Consider the following 17418-nt stretch of genomic DNA (forward strand, 5'->3'; position numbering starts at 1 on the left):
CATGAGGGAAAGGAGACATTGATTAACTCCTGGACTTGCCTTTCTGGAAAGGTTATGGCTTAATTGGTCAAACTTGGGAGTCATGAATCATGTGCTGAAGGATCAGCAGAGATAAGAAAATTTTTGCAGAACGTTGCAAAACACTTTTTGGTAGGAGGGAAAGAGGGATCCAGGTGTGCCCACCCAGCTGTGGGGGCTGATGGCTCTTCAGTGCACAGGACTCTTCCAGGGAAACCATTCACCCTCCAGCCACGGGCCGGAAATTCCCCTTTCTGTTATCAGTTAAACTCAGGATTTGCAAAATATCCTTTTTTATTTTACTTATGGAAAAAGAAAACAACAGGAAAGTCATTGTTTGCTTTATTCAGAAGAATCGTAATTCCATCTGGTTTGAAAAATGACTCTGTTTCCAACTGGAAAGTGCTATTTCTCCAACCTAAAAACTGTAATGGGGGGATACAGCAGATGAGCTCTCAACAGAGGGGAAAATTGAGCAAGGGAACTGTCAGGCTTGGCTTGGAATGGTGCTGGAGGGAAAAAAGATTTTTTGGTTCTTGCAGTGAGCTGGGCCCCATCCAGCTTGCACTGGCACTGGCCACATGGGATGGGGAGTGGGCACCCTCAGCTGGAGGGCATGGGGATGGGGAGCAAGGGACATATCATAAAGTCACCTCGGTGGCCTTGGTGCCGTTTAAGACGTGGCATTATTGGAGAATGGGATGAACTCTAGGCTCACACAGGACAGGCTGTGCAGACCTGTCCGGGGTCTCTAGGACAATGACTTTTAAAGCAAAAGGAATGGGATGGACTCAGTGACCAGGATTTCAGTGGAGCAGGCACAGAATTGTCAGTAGGGAAATCGGTGTTGAGCTGGGAAAGATGGAGTCTAAAAAAATTGTAGGGAGAAGTAAAGAGCAGACAATTGGGTAAGATTAGGGGTGGTGACAGGCGGGAGGTCCTGTGACAGGGCAGGGCTGGGGTCGGTTGCGTTAATGCTTCTTCGGTAATGACCCAGACAGGAGGAGCGTGGTGCCCACGGGGGGCAGCTGGGGCCGTAACCTCCCGAGAGGAGCTCAGCGGGGCTTGGCTTCGGGATCTGGCAAAAACAAGGCTGAGGGGGGTATGAGTGACGCTCAGTCAGACTGGGATGGGCGAGTGCCCTTTGCATCCCGCAGGGTACTAGCCATGACCGTGCTGGGCTGGGAGGAGGAGTGTGTTTTTCTGGAACGGCCTCCCGGGCAGAGATTGCTTCTCCTCTGATGTCTCTTGATTAGCTCATGCTGTGGCTGCCCAGGGGGGCGGCCGGCCAGTGCCCAGCCCCGACAGCCGGGGTCCCGCCTGCCGTCGCCCGCTCCCGGATGCCCAAACGGGCGGTGCGGGGACGCGCCTGCGGGGACAGGGTCTCTGGGGACCTCAGGCTGCTTTGGACTGGGATCGGCAAGGTCGCACCCAGGCCAAACGGGTCCCAAAGGCTTCAGGACAGCGTGTTTCCAAAACAGAGTGGGGAGGCTGGGCAGGATGACACGGTTCTGCTCATGTACCGGGAGGGAGAACAGGAGACTGAGGCGCTTAACCCTTACAAAAGGGTCCTTTGAGTAGGACCGAGGTGCTGGCAGCAAGCAGGAGAGCCAGGCTGCGGGCACAGCCCATGTGGGGGGCATAGGGGGCCTTCTTGGTGGCACCAGCTGCCTGTGGGCACTGTGCTGGGGTGGTGGGAGCAGCTGGAGCCTGGGTGAGAACCCCAGCACCTGGCCCTCAGTGCGACACAACTTCTCATTCTCCTCCACGAGGACCATCCAGGTGTTTCTCTTCAGGTTTATTAGTGTTAATGGAGTTAGTCCCGTGTTAATGAGCACACACAAACCCAGGGCCCATTGCTGGGGCTCAGCCAGGGCTGCAGCAGCAGCACAGGGGACGGTAAAACCATCCAGTGGAGCAGGGAGCACGGTCAGTGGCAGGAACATCTCACAGGTCTGCACTCCCCTGGGATGCTTCAGGCACAGCTTCTGATGTGGGAAGCATCCCTACTGCCTGAGACAAGGCACTGGTAGGGATAAAGGCACTTTATGGGAGAATTGCTACACAGCTGGTAGATTGTGAATGAATCCTGTGAGCTGGTGATGGAATTACTGCTGATCCACAGCAGGGAGAGCACTAAGGACAGGGAACCAAAGATTCTGGGCCTGAGGGTGGGGTAAGAAGTTCCAGCATCCCACCTCTGATCATACGAAGTCTCATCCGGTCGGTGATTGAGGCTTAAACAGCTGGACAGAAACAGTCCCAACTGGAGGAACTGGTTACTTGGCATTTCCTTTAGCTGAACTTTCAGTGTGGTGGTTCTCCAGGTAAATGATCTGGTGGGCCTTTTCGGAGGGGCAGGGTGGTCTGGGACTCTGAAGATCCCTAGGCAAAGCCAGGCTTGATGCTGGGGCTTCTTCTGTGGAGTTCTGTGAGTCTGAGTCTTCAGAGGAGAAACTGCTCTGGCTGGAAACCTGGAAGTACTGGGCAGCTTCTGGCCGTGGCCCTGCTGGTGCACCAGGTGTGCTGGGATCTGAGGCAGCCCCATGGGGCACAGCCGTAGGACACAGTGGGTCAGCACCTGGAAAGCGTGTCCAGGGAGGCAGGGTGAAGGGACGCCTCCGAGGCGGCTGGCTGCACTCCTGGGTGAGGTGTCCTGCTGCTCCCAGGCTGGCTTTGCTCTTGGGTTTGGGATGGGGGGTGTCAGCAGAGATGTGGTGGTGAGAGGCGCAGGCACCCTGAGGCTTCAGCTGGCAGTGGGGCTGCAGGGAACCCTGCTCCACACCCAGCGTGGAGCCAGGAGAGATGCTGGGCTGGGACTGTCCTGGCCCCTCAGTGCTGGTCTCTGGCTGCTCTGCCAACACTTTGCCCCCCAACACCGCTGGCTCAGGGCTGGGGGCTGCTCTGCACGTTGGGTCTTCCGTGTGAGGGGCTGCAGACCCTGGGCTGGGGGGGCTGGAGGAGTCTCCCTGCCCATCAACTTGTGCTCCCCAGGCTTCCTGCAGCTCTGCCAGCATCTCCTCCAGGATCTGCCGGGTCTCCTGGTACCTGTGCCGTGCCTCTGTCCAGGCTGCCAACCCTTGGCTGCTCTGCATCCTGCGCACCTGAGCCTTCATCTCCTGCAGCTTCTCCAGGGCGAACTCCACCGAGAGCTTTTGGAAGGATCTCTGCAGGCACCGCAGTGCCTGGCCCTCCCCGCGCTGCGCCCGGGCTGAGCACTGCCGGCAGTCCAGCTTCAGCCCCGCCACCTACAAAAGAGGTGAGAGCGGCTGGTTTCATGGCCACCAGGAGCACCACGTCCTGCAGGGGAAGATCCCCTTCACTCACCTTGTTGGAGAACCGGGCGAGCTCCTGCAGCAGCTCCCGTTCTGCCTGCCGCCGCTCCAGCTGCTTGGAGAAGCTCATCAGCTTTGTCTGGAAAAGGGCTGCAGCCACTTGGAAGGCATCTGCCTCGGGGAATGCCGTGTCTCGGACCTCAGCTGCCTCCTGGCACAGGGTCAGGCCATGTTGGTACCGAGCCTGCAGGGACGACAGGAAGGAACAGGCTCCACGCTTGGGAATGGTGCGGAGCTGGGATATGTGCGCAGGGTGACGCGCTGCAGGTGGCACTTGGCATCGCCATCACAGATGGATGGGAAACACTTCTGGGCAAGTGAGAAGAAACAAAGGGATGGGATTTTCCAAATCTCTGCTCTGCCCTGGCTTGGTTAAAAATGCACCAAATGCACCTCCTGTCCCAAGTGGGGTCACTGTGCCTCACCCGCCCTGCGGTGTGCGTGACTAAAGGGCCTACACATCCAGGGGAACAGGAAGATCCTCATCACAATGTTATTCCTGCCCAGGCTTTGCAGGAAAAAAAGGAGCTGCATCGATGGAGTGCAGCAGGGGTTGGGGACAGCAGTACCAGCCCAGCACACATCAAGGAACAGCGCAGACACCCCCTTACTGGAACAGGACTGCCCAGAGTCCCCACAATGCTGAGCTTGACAACAGCAGCTTGACAACTGCAGTGTGACTCAACATCTCGGGGACACCCAGTTCTGCCCAGAAGCCTCTTTCCAAAGCAAGGGGATCTCTGTTACAGAAAAGTCCCTCCAAACGTACCGTGGCCTGGGCAAGGAACTCCTTGAAGTGCTCAGTGGAGCCCTGGCAGCTGTCGGGACTCCACTCCTCGGTGCCCATCTCCTGCAGCCGTGCCGCTGCCTCCCCATCCAGCCACGACCCCAGCTGTGAGAGAGCGGAACAGGGATCAGGCAGGACTGGCCATGGCAGCAGCACCTCCCCTTCCTGCCCCGGCCGGGCATCCCAGCCCAGGCTCAGTCACACACAGTCGCCCGTCATGAAAATCAAAGCTCAGGCAATCCTGTCATTCTCCAGGCTTCCGTCATCATCAAAAACATATGAAACGTGACCAAAACACTTAACCATGGAACACCACAGAGGGCAACTTCAACTTGCAGCACCCCAGGGACACCCAGCTCACCTTGCCAAACTCGGTCTCAAGCTCCCGGACCTTGCGGAGGAACTCCAGGCGCTCCAGGCAGCTGTTGGACTGGGACACAAGGTCGTGAAGTTCTTCCTCCAGCTGACTGTACAGCCCCTCAGCCAACTCCATACCAGCCCTGGGAGTTGGGAGGAGAGGGACCATCAGTGCCAGCTGCTGCCAGGTGAGCTCACTGATGCACAAGGTGGAGGGGAGCAGGTCTCTTGGTCGGGTCCTGACTCCGACCCTGCAGGCACTTGGACTTCTCCCCATCCCATGGAACAAAGGGATGGCAGGAACCACGGGATGGGAAAGCCTCACCCCACCGAGAGAAGGGAGGAGGAGGGAGCAGTGAATCAGTGCTGCCTGCATGCATGGACTACGGAGCAGCGTGGCATGGCTGGACCAGTGTGGCATCACCAGAGGGGTGCAGCATTACCGGCCAAGAGCGACATCACCGGGTGAGTACGGAATGGCCCGATTACAGCACGGCTGGGTGAGTGTGCCATGGCTGGCTGAGTAACTCCGGATTACGGCATCACTGGATGTGTATGGCACGTCCAGGTGGGGGTAACATCACTGGCTGACTACAGCATGGCCAGAGGAGTACAGCATGGCCGGATTATGGCACCACTGGATGAGTGTGGCGTGGCCAGACAAACGCGACATCACCGGACGAGCACGGCATGGCTGGATGAGCACAGCACAGCTGGCCGAGCGCGGCACGGCCGGGACTTGGCCCCATCTAGTGGCTTTTCCCGAGCCCAGCCCAAGGCATTGCTGCCGGCACTGCAGAGCAGTGACAGATCTGGCCTGGCCTGGGGCAAGAGACCCTCCCAGGGATCTGGCACCACTAAGGCTGAGGGGACTCCTGCAATGGGCTGTCCCAGACGTGCTCCATGCTTCCAGAGCAGGAGAGAGCATGGCAACATGAGCTTGGGCTCATGGGGACTCGGCTGTCCATGGGGAGGTGGCTCTGTCAGCCAGCAGAAGCAGGGGGGCGTCCCTGGCACTGGCACCCCTTGACCAGTGGAACTGCCCCGTCCTACCTGACGTGGTCGGAGGCGCAGAGGCGGGCGGCCTCCCTGCGCAGCCTGGCCAGCACGAACCCGCCCTCACGCTGCACCCGCACCAGCTGAGGGTCACTCAGCACCTTCTGCATCAGCTCCTGGTGCCTCCTGATGCCCATGGCTGCATCCTGTGGCAGGAGGGAGGGTTGGTTGTCTTACCTGGGGCCTCACCTCAGAAGCAGCCAGTCTGGGAGTGGTTATGCCAAGTTTTGGGCAACTGGAGTGAAATGTTGCTGTGGCTTCACTGCAGATGGGCACTTTGGGAATGTCCCCAACCTGTGGTGCTGCCACTCATTACCTGTGTCCCTGCCAGCGCATCGGTGTTCCGCAGCTCCTGGATGCAGCACTGCAGCAGCTCCGATGCCCGCCTGAGGCCGGCTGTGAAGGGATGCAGCTTCTGTGGGGGACACACACGGCGGGTCAGCAGGGGCAGCCGGCCCATGAGGAGAAGGAGGAGGAGGAGCAGTGCCGGGACAGAGCAGGGAATACTGTGAGGCACTGGGTTAAAGCTGATGAGGAAGGGAGCGTGGTGGTGGATGGGCAGCTGCAGGCAGGAGCAGGTAGGAAGGAGCTTGACCCTCCTGTGCTCTCCTTTTCATTCCCTTCTCCCAGGCCTTCTTGTCACTTTTCCAGGGATGTGTGTGGGACATGTAAGAGGCAGTGGGGACAGAGGGACACAGGGGAGGTGAGGCAATGGCTCTTGGTGTGGTAACAGACACCTGGAAGAATTGAACCCACTCGCCGTGGCAGTAGGGGAAGGCACCGTCCAGCTCTGGGGGCAGCTGGGAGCTGTCGACGTGGCGGCCCAGCGCCTTCAGCGATGTCAGGGTCTCCACCTGCAGGGCACAGGGCTTGTAAGGCTGCCTGGAGCAGGGAATAATCCCCTACTGCCCCAACCCAGGGGACAGGGACAGGCTCACCTGCACCCCGGACAGCCTCTCACGGTGAGAGACCAGCTCCTTCTCGGCCAGGAGCAGCATGCTGTGGATGCAGCCTGGAGAGACACTCTGTGGGAGGCAGGGGAGAATCACCTGGGCAAACCCCACACACAGCCCTCAGGTCACCCATGGCAGTGCCGGGGTTTCCTGGGTTGGCTGAAGCTGCAGCGCCAGCACACCTTCACCCTGCAAGGCTCCGAGGGACCCCCAAAGGGTGGCAGCACTCCCTCCCAGACAGGAACACCCCTGGCATGTCTGTGGCACAGGCACACAGAGCCTGGCGTACCTGGACGGAGCGGAGGGCCGAGAACAGGATGGGAGCCGGCGGCTGCTTCCTGGCATCCACCACAACCGTCAGCCCAACGTCCTTTGCCTCTCGCCTCTCGCCATTCTTCACTTCTTTCCTGGTGAGGCAAAACACAGCAGGAGTGGGGGGTCCTTCCCTAGGGCAGGACCCTCTCAAAGCCCCCTCCCACATTCTGCACCCCCAGGCAGGCAGGAACCCACAGCCACAGGTGGTGCCTCATCCCTGTGGGATGCCTCTGCCAAGGGCTCAGAGCATGTGCTTCTGGCAGGGGCATGGTCCAGGGTCCTCGGGGATGTGCCCAAACCAGCATGTGTGGGATGCTGGACACCCATCCTGACTTAGCCTGGGAGCTGCCTGGGAGCCCTGAGCCAGGAAGCAGCAGGGGGTCCCCGGTTGGTCCTGCTGGCCCTTACCTGGGGAGGGAGCAGAGGTAGAGGATGAGCCTCGCCAGCTCCGCAGCTGAGCACCACGCAGCCCGCCAGGCACTGCCACTGGTGGTCACCAGGAGCAGGGCCCTGCCCAGCTTGTCCGAGCTCCCTGTGGGGAAAAGGTGAGTGATCCCTGTGGCAGCAACCTGCCACACCTGAGCACCCCACAATGGGCTGGGGTACCCATCGGTTCTGCCTCAGCTCAGGGCCCGCCAAGGTGCAGCCCCTCTGGCCCTTCCAGAGGGGGAGAGCCAGCCCGGGGGTGCTCTCGAGATGAATGCCTGGAATTCCAGAGCTGCTGGGGATGGTTTTCCTGAGAAAAAGATGGGTTTTGTTACTGCTTTTTGGTTCTTGGGAAAAAGAAGGAGCCAAATGTTTAGTATTTGGCAGCTAAAGCTGAACAGCTTCACTGGAGAGGAATGGTGTGGGAGGGCTTGGGGCGGCTGGGACTGGGGCAGCTGCTCTGCACAGGCTGCCTGCATTTATGTTTTTAACGTTTTTGCCCAGCTGAAAGGAAATTTTCCGCTTGGAGTATTTCTGGCCTCCAGCAAAGCCCTGAAAACTTCCTCTAGAACACCCTCTCCAGCAGCCTGTGTTTCCATCCAGAGACCTCTCCCGCCCATGCCCCGGGCTCGCGATGCCAGCAGTACCTGGCAGGCAGATGATGCCTGAGCGCAGCAGCCCAGCGTGCAGGTCCTGCCAGGCTGGAGGCTCCTGCCCAGCAGTGCCAGTGCTGGCCACAGAGGGACCATTCTTGCAGCTGGCACTTTCCGGGCACCGTTCCTCCGTGGGAGCAGCAGTGGCTGCATTCATACCTGTGCACGGGGATAGAGGAGAGAGAAGCTGGCGACACACAGCGAAGCAAAGGAATAGCGAAGCCCCAGCAGTGCCTGGTCAGGCGCCGCAGCCCCACAGAACAGCACCTTTCCCTGCTGCCCTGGCTCTGCCCATCCTGGGAGAGTAGATGGCCGACATCTTCTTCCAGGCCCCCTCGTGCTGGCCGGTGACTCTTTCATCCCCGGGGGCTGCCCCTAGCCATGTGCCCTTCAGGAAGGAGAACTTGTGGCTGGAACCTGGGGGGAGCTGGGGGCTGCCCCGCTGCACCAACCCCCCTTGCCCCGGCACCCCAGGAGCTGCTCGGCGGGACTGGCGGGTGAGAAGCTTGGGGCTGCCAGCCCCCTTCCTGTGCTGTGTGGGGGTCTCACGGGGGGTGACAGGGGGCAGCTCAGGGCCGGGGCTGTCTGGCTCCTCCAGGATGGCTGCCATTAGCCCAGAGCCGAAGCTCACCGGGTTCTGCAGTGCAGCCATGTAGGAGTCACGTTGGCGGCACTTTGGGCCATGTGGCCCTGGCTCCTGGGTCAGCTTCCTCCCCAGGCACGGGCTGCAGGGACTCTCCTCTGAGCTCAGTGCTCCCCCACAGGGCCAGGCATCTGCTTCTGTTCCCCCATTCCATGGGAGCTTCACCTCAGCCCCAGCCCTTATTCTCCCTGGAAGGCAGGGGGGCAACAGGGATCTGGTCAGGAGGTCCATGTCCTCCTGGGATTGCTCCAGCAGGTCTACATACTCCCCCTCCAGGTTCTGGCTGATGATTTCACTGAGGCTGGGCACAGCCAGTGGGGCCAGCTTCTTCCGCAGCCCTGCCTGCTCCACCTTGATCAGTCCCGGGTATCGTCCCTGGCTCGACGTCCGAGAGGTGGCCTTGCAGCCTGGGATGGTGCCCACAATGTTGCTGTAGGGTGTGGGGACATTGGCTGTGCCATGGGGCACAGGTGTGCCAGGTGCTGCCAGCTCAGGTACAGTCTCAGGAGCAGGTTCATGCCAGGCATCTGCAGGCACACTGTCAGCTCCAGCCCTGGGCTTGTCAGTGAACTCGGGCGTAGCAATCCGGCTCCACGGCAGTGGGGTGACACCGTTCTCAGTGGCCACCAGGCAGGTGTGCAGGGGAGCTCCGGCCCAGCTGCTGTTCACCTCCTCCAGCCACGCGTTGGTGAAGAGCAGTGCGTGGGTGGCCTCGGGGACTGGTGTCTCCTCCACTGAGCGCAGGTCCAGGGAGAGGTGCTTGACGGTGACACGCGCCGTGTGCTCCTCGCAGGGCTCTGCTTGCAGGTAGAAGTCCCCAGGGCGCAGCAGGAGGGGGTTGAGCGGCGCGAGGTGCACAACCACCTTCTCGTGCAGACACAAGGGCCAGCCTTCATGGAGAAAGATGCGGTTAAAGTAGGGAGCCTGGGAGGGAGGAAGAACACAGCGCATGAGAGAGCCCTGCCAGCTCTGTGCCTCCCAGCCACCCCCACCCTGCGCTCTTGCTGCCCAGCTCTGTGCTTCCCGTGATGAGGATGAAAGAGCCTGGTGACCCAATGCATGTCCCTGAGCCAAGCCCCTGCAGCAGAGCTCTGCAAGCCCACCCTGAGCCATGGCTATTCCCATGGTGTGGAGTCTACCCATGTGCTTACAGAGGGAAAACCCCTGCTTAAGTCTCTCCAGGATCAAGACAAGAGGACTCCAGAGTCCCCCTGCCCTTCTTGCCGGGACCACATGTGCTGGACCAGTCCCAGGGAGCTGGGTGTGCTATGGTCCCCTCTGCAGGGAGTGGATGGGACAAGGAGTGGACGTGCAGGGAGGGACCCCACAGGTCAGTGTGCCCATGCAGGCAGGACTCCTTAGGGCAAAACCCCCCGTGTCCAGGAGTGGCTTATGGGGGCACCATGGTGGGGCACAGGGGCTTACACAGGCCGCCTGCCGCAGGCGCTCGAAGAGCCGCTTGGCCGGAATGAGGAACTGGAGCAGGCAGCAGAGCCCATCCCCCTGGTAGCTGGTCTCCAGCAGCCGAAACACCTGGCCCAGGACGGTGGGAGCAGTGGCTTCGAAGGGGGGGTAGAGAGCCTGGAGAGCGCTTTGCACCGCCGCATCCAGCGACCTGGCATCCTGCGGGAGGAAAGTGTCGATGGTGGGAGAGCGGCCCCGCAGCGGGGACACCGTTCCCCCTGACCCGGTGCCTCTGCCCACCATCCCACGCTGCACTGTGCCACTGTCAGGGCCCTGGGACACCCACACTGGCAATGCTGCTGAGCTCAGGGGCTCCAAACCCTCCTGCGCTGGAAACGGAGGGAACCGGGAGTGGAGCAGAGCAAGCACGACGCAGGCGGGGCGTGCGGCACGGCGGGTCCGGTTCCCAGCGCCGGGCTGTGGTTAAGGAGCCTGGGATAAGCCCCGAGGCAGCAGCCGCCTTGCTCGGCCGCCAGCCATGTGGAGGCGGAGGAGCCGCAGCAGCCGAGGGGTTAAGCGGAGTCAGACCAGACAGATCGTGGGGCTGTGCCGGGCTCCGAGGCTCGCTGCAGGAATGCAGCAGATGGGAGGAAGGACAAACATCTGAAGATGGATAGGGTGTTTTGGTCCAGACTCATTGCTGAATTCGCCAAACTCAAAATTATTCCTGCATTTTCTGGGAAGCGTTCGTCCGCGTTGCATCCCCCCGCACTGCCCCAGAGCGGGGCGAGGACACTGGGTCTGTGCCACGTGTGAACCAGCAGTTCCCAGTTGACTCCCTCCGTGCTGCAGGAGCTGTAGGCTGTGTGGCACGGCTGGTACACGGAGGGAAGCCATCCCACGGCTCCCGTGATGCCCAGGCTGCGCTCCAGGCAGCGCAGGGATGACTCTGGCATAGCTGTCAAGGGGAACCCATTGGTGAGTGGGGAAGAGGAACATCCTCCAGGCACCTGCTCCCATAAGAGCACCCAGGAAGTCTGGTGGGATTAGCTCAAGGTGAGCATTAGTTTCAGGCAGCTAATCCCTGGTCCAGGAGCCCATACAGAGACAAAGGGGCCACGGTTAATGCAGCTTAATTAGTTTTAATGTGCTTTAGCTAAAGCACTTTGCAGTCATGCTCTGGTTAATTCTTCAGGACTTTTTTTCCATGTCTCAGCACAGGAATCTCCTGCCCTTGCACCTGACAGGAGAATCCACAGAGCTAGGCAGAGGAGGAGGCAAGCCAGTCCCTTCTCAGGGCCCTGATCTGCCAATGTGTTTCCTGTCCAGGCTTTCTGTCCTTGGACCTTTCTCCTCAAGCTTTGTCTTACTGTGCGCAGTAGAATGTACTACACAAGTAGACAAGTAGAATGGACTGGAGACCTTACTGTGGAAAATCCCTGCTGAAGGGCAAAGCCCAGCACCCCACTCCATGTTGCTCCAGTGGGGCCCTGGTGCAGCTACCACCTCCATGCCCAGCACTGCCAAGCTCTATCTCCCCATCCCAACACTGAGGTGAGGAGCCCCAACAGCACGGGAGGATCCATCCAGCTCCGAACACTGCCACACGAGATGAGCCGGAACTGCCTGACCTGCCTTCAACAGTCTTTTAAATCCTTCCAGGGATGGAGACTCCGCCATTGCCTGGGCAGCCTGTGCCAGGACTTGACAAACATTTCAGTGAAGAAATTTTTCTCTAGTATCCAGTCTAACCCTCCCCTGGCACCACTTGAGGCTGTTTCCTCTCTGCCTATCACCCAGGACTTCATCCAGCAGCAGGGACTGTGTGTGCCAGTATCAGGAGAGAACCAGGGACCGATGGAGGCACCAGACACAGCCTGGGTTGTGCTGGGGAATATTTTGGCCTGGAATGACTGACTAAAAATGTTTTCATGGAGTGTCACAAAGCACTTCATCACTGAGGGAGGCTTTTGGGGTAACCATGGTGCAGTGGCTCTGAGTTTGTAGGCGAAGCCACATCCGGGCCGGCCAGGAGCCCATAGGAATCCAAAAGCAGCCAGTTATCCCAGTCCCTCCACCCACTGCGAGGGAGCGAAGCCGGAACAAAGGCATTAGGGAGCATAAGGAGATTTACATTTGCAAAGCTATTTCCATTTTAATAAGCCAAAGTGCTGTTAAATAGAGATTGATATTTCTCCCCAAATACCCATATTTTTAAAGTGGTTTACACCAATAAGACGGGCTGGGGTTTGGGGTTTTGGTGCGGTGAAGTTGTTTAACCCATGCCCAAAGCCACAGGGTGACTCAGCTTCAGCTCCTTTCTCCCCCCCCTGCTCAGGAAGGAGCGAGTTTTGAGCCTGGGACAAGTCCTGAATACCAATTCCTCTGCCTCTCCGGCAGCTCTTGCTGTCACCAGCTTTGGCAGGACACGATGCAAGCGCTCAGCCCGGCCCGGAGCGGGAGGCCGCGCTCAGCACAGAGCCCGGGGCAACGGCACGTGCCGGCTGCGGTGACGAATGATCCCATCGGTCTGCCGAGCATCCCCCTGTGCCGGCACGGCCCACACGGCAGCTCCCGCTCGCTGCACCCATCCCCCTGACAAACTCTGCAGGGAAGTTTAAGCATCGCAGGATGCAGCCCCGCACACGCCTGCCCAAGCGGCCACGGCCACGTCCTCCTCCACACCTGATCTCCAACCTTGCACTGACCTTCACCTTCACACCCACCTCCACCTCCACACTGACCTACCTCCACCTTCACACCCACCTCCACCTTCCATCTGCCTCTGCCTTCCCACCCAGCTGTGCCCTCACACGCACACCCACCTCTGCCTTTGCACCTCCTTCCACCTTCGCTCCCGACCTCCCTCTGCTGTCGCTCCCGCTGCCCACCCCGTGCCCACCCGGTGCCCGCGGGACGGCAGCCACGGGGAGGGGCAGCGGCAGGGAGAGGGATGCCCCAGGAATTACCAATGTTCCCAGGAAGTGGCAGAGGGGCCGGGGGGCCGCGGCACAGACCGTCCCGTCCCTCCTCCTCCTCCTCCTCCTCCTCGCCGGCTCTCCCCGGCCCGGGGCTCCCGGCCGGTCCCCGCTCCGCCGGCGCTCTTCCCGGCGCCGGCGCCTCCGGAGCCGCGGGCGGGGGCGGGCAGCCCCGGGCCCCCGGCCCCTCCGCCCGCCGCGCCTCTTCTGAGGGAAAAAAAAAAAAAAAGAAGAAAAAACAAAAAGAAGGAAAAGAAAGAAAAGGCGAAGAAAGCGGGAGCGGGGCGGGGCGGGGGAAGGGGCTGGCGGGGGTGGCCCGGAGAGAGCCGGGGGGGCGGGGGGGCCGCTTTCCTGTGCCCGCCGGCGAGAGCCCTCCGTGGGCAGTCGCCCTGTGTGTCCCCGAGGGCGGGGGGGCGGCTCCCGGCGGGATGGGATGGGATCGGAGCGGAGCGGAGGGAGAAAGAAACCCCGAGGGGATGGCAGGAGGCGGCTGTACCGGGGGTCCTCCTGCAGCGCCCCCCGTCCCCCGAGCAGCTCCAGGCGGAAGGTCCTGGAATACAGCGGGAACACGCAGAGCTGCATGTGCGTGTGTGTGTAATGTGTGCAGATGTGCTCATACATGCATTTTGTGGGGGGTGCCCCTCTTTTCCAATCCACCCTGCGTCAGCGTGATCCCCCGGGACTGGTCTGTGTCCTGGATGGATCCTGTGGCTCCCAGGTCCCATTTCTGAGTTGACCCAAAAGCACAGCAGGAGGACAGTGAGTGCCTCTCACTGTTCCAGGGATGGGAAGGACTTACCAGGGGGCAGGATCATGGGATTCAGCAACCAGAGCCATACAAAAACAACCAGCATGAGAGCCAAAGCCACAGATTTGGTGTCTCCTAAGGCAAAGTGCTGCTTCACACAGCCCTACCAGTTCTGGGCACAGACACCTCTCCCAACCCCAGGCATGCTGGGCACAGCTCTCCCAGCCCCAGGCACTGTGGGCACAGCATCACCAGCTCTGCCAGCCCTGTGCATGTCCAGCGCTCTCAGCCTCTCTGCCCCTTGCTCAGGCTGGAGTAATTTCCACTGTTGCATTCGTGGGAATGGGCTCAAGGCCGGGACTGGGGCTGGGAAAGGAGACAGGACCAGGGCGGGTGGGACGGCCACAGCGTGGGCTGCAGGCTGCCGGGGCAGTCTCACTAGTGAACATTTGTCCAGGGATCAGCGAGCGGCCAAAGGACATGCTGTGAAAACAAGCAGAGACGGGAGGAGGTGCAGCTGGGCTGCTGGCATGTGGGAGGGAGGACGGCGCCAGCGAGGCCTTCACGTTTGCTTCCCATTTCCTTGGGAGCTGGCAAGAGCCCTCCCACTGCCCGTATGGATCACGAGTCTTGCAGGGGCTCAGGCACCAGTGTTCGTGTGGGTGGGCTGAAGCTTGGCCCCGGGTATCAGCCTGGGGCACCCAGCTGAGCCCACCACAGTACTGGCCTTTGGCTCCAAGCCCCTGCTCAGCATTCCCAGTGCCAACTGCGACCAGCTGGGCAGCTCCCCATCCTCACCAGCGGCCAATTTCTCCTGTAATTGTGTTAGTTCACTCACCACCTTCAGGTTTTTCATAGTTCCCCTGAGTGCAGGGGAAGGTGAGCTCAAGGCTGTGACCTTTTCTAATTGCATGGTCACCTCTGAAACGAACCCAAGAGCTGTGGCTCTTGCATCTCGTGATGGACAGACACCAGGGCCAGGAGAGGGCGCTGAGGGCAGCGGGGAGGAGGACAGTGCGACTGTGTCCTGGCACCAGCACAGTGGATCTATTCCTCTGTGATACTGGTGAGCAGGAAGAGACAGATGTGGATCTGAGCCCCAGGTAGAGCAGGACTCTACCACCCTGCACCCAGAGCAGCAGCTCCCCACCTGCACCTCGAGGTGTCTCTTGCCATCTGTGCTCAGCTGGGCCACCCTGCGAAGGTAATTGGCAGCTCCAGCCCCGCATTCCCACATCCCCCAAAGCAGTTCCCCATGCCCTCCAGCCAGCCTCAGACAGCAAGGCTGGGAGTCAGAGTGCTGGGGAGCAAGTCCAGCAAAAGGCAGAGCTTCTGGGGGCCACCCGGGTGCCCCTGGGGCCCCTCACCCCATGAGCTCACCCTTCTCTGCTGCTCCTGTTCTCCATGTCCTGTTTGTCCCAAGCAGCTGCAGGGACAGGCTGCATGTAGCCTCTTGCCCTGCCCCTCTTCCGGCACAGAGCCACCATTCAGATCCCCCCGAGGTCTGCCCGAGGTCACCATTCTTGCATTTTTATTTTTACTCTTCTGCAAAATCAACACCCTTGGCTCTCTGTGTCCCCTTTGTCTCCCATGAGGCTCCCAGACTGTGTCACGAGCTGGTGTGCTGCGAGAGGAGCCCGCCTGTCTGGGGGAATGCAGCCCTTGGCAGAGGGAGACACACTGACTGCAGTGCTGGTCCCAAGGGTCCTCTGGGATGTCACTGGGATATTGGGGTGCAGGCAGGGTGAGGGTGGTGAGCCCAGCATTAGTGTTGGTCTCTGGGGCTGGCTCCCAGTGGGACCCTGGTGGCTCCTGCCCACATCCCCACATCCAGGGGCCTCATGTGCTGCTGGCTCTGCCCCCTGGGGCTCTGGCTGTGTGAGCTCTGGGGTCCCCCCCGGGTGTCCCCTCTGCCTGTGTTGGATGAAGCGGTCAGGGCTGGCGTCAGCAGTGACCCCGCGCTGGCCCAGAGCCCTCCCAGCTCCTGGAACAACCAAGGCTGGGTCATGCTGAGCCTGCAGCTGGGAAAACAAACGTGGAGGAGCCCCCACATGTTCCTCAGCTGTATTTTTAGTTGCTGCTGGGGCTGAGGCTGTCAGAGATGTGCAGGTGACAGTGGACAGCGTCAGGCTGTGACACCACACGCGGTGCAGTGGGCAGGAGCCGCAGCTCCCCACACCTTGGTGACAGGGTTTCTCCAAGCTCTGCTGAAGTCCCTGTTGGTGTAGGGACAACAACAGCTGCCACAGGTCCTGACCACAGCCCAGTTCTACTGGTGACAGTGAATTTGTCCTGGCTGGAAATGGGTAAGGGAGGTTTTATTTTGGGCTGACGACTTCTCTTTCCAAGTTCCCTCCAAATCCAGCCAGGCTGCTCTCACTTTTCTTGCCGAGTCCCCGGTTTTTCCCTGGTGTTTCCCCGACCCACATACAGCTGCCAGTGGAAGGCTGATGAGCAGCAGCAGTGAAGCTTTTGGCACTGGCACAAGCTGCCCGGGGAATTCCCGAGCTGGTTATGTCACCAGGGAACACAAATGTGTCCGGATTTCCTTGCAGATGGCATATGTGCCTGGATTGCTAACAGCACAAGGAGCAGAACTGCCCCAGCCCGGTCCCTGTAGTCCCTGGGTAACCCCAGCACGTGGCTGCAGGATATTTTGAGCCATGGCATCATGAGAGATGTGGAAAGAGCTGGGGCAGGATGGGGAACTGGCCACACGTGCTGAGGAGTGTGTGGGGCCAGAGGGACTCCTGACCTGGGGAGCACGGGGTGGCCTATGGACAGTGGAGAGAGGGGTCTTGACCTGCAGTCCTGGGCAAAGGACAGCAGCAGCAGCGCAGGACTCCTGCAAGTCCCTGCCCTCCTGGGCTCCTGGTTCCCATCTGAGCATTCCCATTCCTTCTCCAGCAGCCTGGGGGAACCAGCCTTTCCCCAGTGGAGCAGACCCCACACTCCCAGAACAGGCAGAGCAGCTCGGCGGGAGAAGCCTTTACCTGTCCAAAGGACTGGGTCAGGCAGGGCAGGATTTCATGTTCCATCCCCTCTAGCACCACTTGCAGGAAGCACTACTGGGACCAGCACATATGTTGAGCTTTAGATGTGGCTTTGGCTGTTTCTTGCCAAACACGGCAGTGTTTGGTCAGGGTTCGGCTCTTTGAAGCCTTTCTTTCAGTTCAAACTTTGCTCAAACCCAGGGGGAAGACTTCCTGGTTTTAGTTCCTCTCTGTGCTATTCCTTATCAAATTTCATTTCTCCTCATGGAAGAATTCTGGTTCCTCAATGCTCCTCCTGAACATCTGGAATGTTGCTTTGAAGCAGCCCTTCAGTGGGATGGGCTGTCACCATGGCAGGTTTGGGGGCTCCTGCTCCAAACGGAGCCAGACCCAGATAAGAGCTGATGATGGGTGACAGGCAGGGTCACAATGCCAAAGAGGCTGTGAGTGGGGATTTGGCCTTTTGCCTTTCTCTTCTGCTCTTGGATGCTTCTTTCTGGGCAAAAGGAGCTCTGCCCATGGGCTCCTGGCTCCCAGGGATGGATTGGGCTGGCACTGATGGAGACTCACAGCCCGTGGGTGGTGATGGTGGGCGCCTGTGGGACACAGCCCTGCCCTGGGTGCTTTGTCCCTCTCTGCAGGTGCCGTCCTTGCCATGTCCCTGTTTCCCAGGTCTCAGAGCTGACAGTGACTGCGGTGCCACTTTCCAAAGCCGTAGCCGCTCATACAAGCCCGGTGGGCGTTTGCTGGGT

General features: G+C 60.0%; 1 protein-coding gene across 1 annotated transcript; it reads right to left on the minus strand.

The window, feature by feature from the left end:
* Positions 1 to 294: 294 nt before the first annotated feature.
* KIAA1755 (KIAA1755 ortholog) lies at positions 295 to 13507 on the minus strand. Its single transcript, XM_039563641.1, has 17 exons — positions 13393 to 13507; positions 12965 to 13132; positions 10720 to 10905; positions 9969 to 10336; positions 8532 to 9467; positions 8168 to 8288; positions 7895 to 8059; positions 7230 to 7353; positions 6796 to 6913; positions 6492 to 6578; positions 6291 to 6407; positions 5870 to 5968; positions 5551 to 5699; positions 4502 to 4640; positions 4123 to 4245; positions 3346 to 3537; positions 295 to 3266 (listed from the first exon to the last, which is right to left on the minus strand). Exons 1-17 carry the CDS (start codon positions 13505 to 13507, stop codon positions 2298 to 2300), a joined length of 4176 nt encoding a protein of 1391 aa, XP_039419575.1. The 3' UTR covers positions 295 to 2297.
* Positions 13508 to 17418: the final 3911 nt, after the last annotated feature.

This window comes from Corvus cornix, chromosome 20 (genome assembly GCF_000738735.6).
Source record: "Corvus cornix cornix isolate S_Up_H32 chromosome 20, ASM73873v5, whole genome shotgun sequence".
Taxonomy (NCBI): Eukaryota; Metazoa; Chordata; class Aves; order Passeriformes; family Corvidae; genus Corvus; species Corvus cornix.

What these genes read in the sequence shown, in the direction of transcription:
- KIAA1755 (XM_039563641.1), bottom strand. Translation starts at nt 13,507, where the DNA reads ATGCAGCTCTGCGTGTTCCCGCTGTATTCCAGGACCTTCCGCCTGGAG. An exon ending in GGAGGAGGAGGGACGGGACG is followed by an intron (nt 10,906 to 12,964) that starts GTCTGTGCCGCG and finishes TCCCCTTGACAG; the next exon opens with CTATGCCAGAGTCATCCCTG. An exon ending in TGGCTGCACTGCAGAACCCG is followed by an intron (nt 8,289 to 8,531) that starts GTGAGCTTCGGC and finishes TCCTTCCTGAAG; the next exon opens with GGCACATGGCTAGGGGCAGC.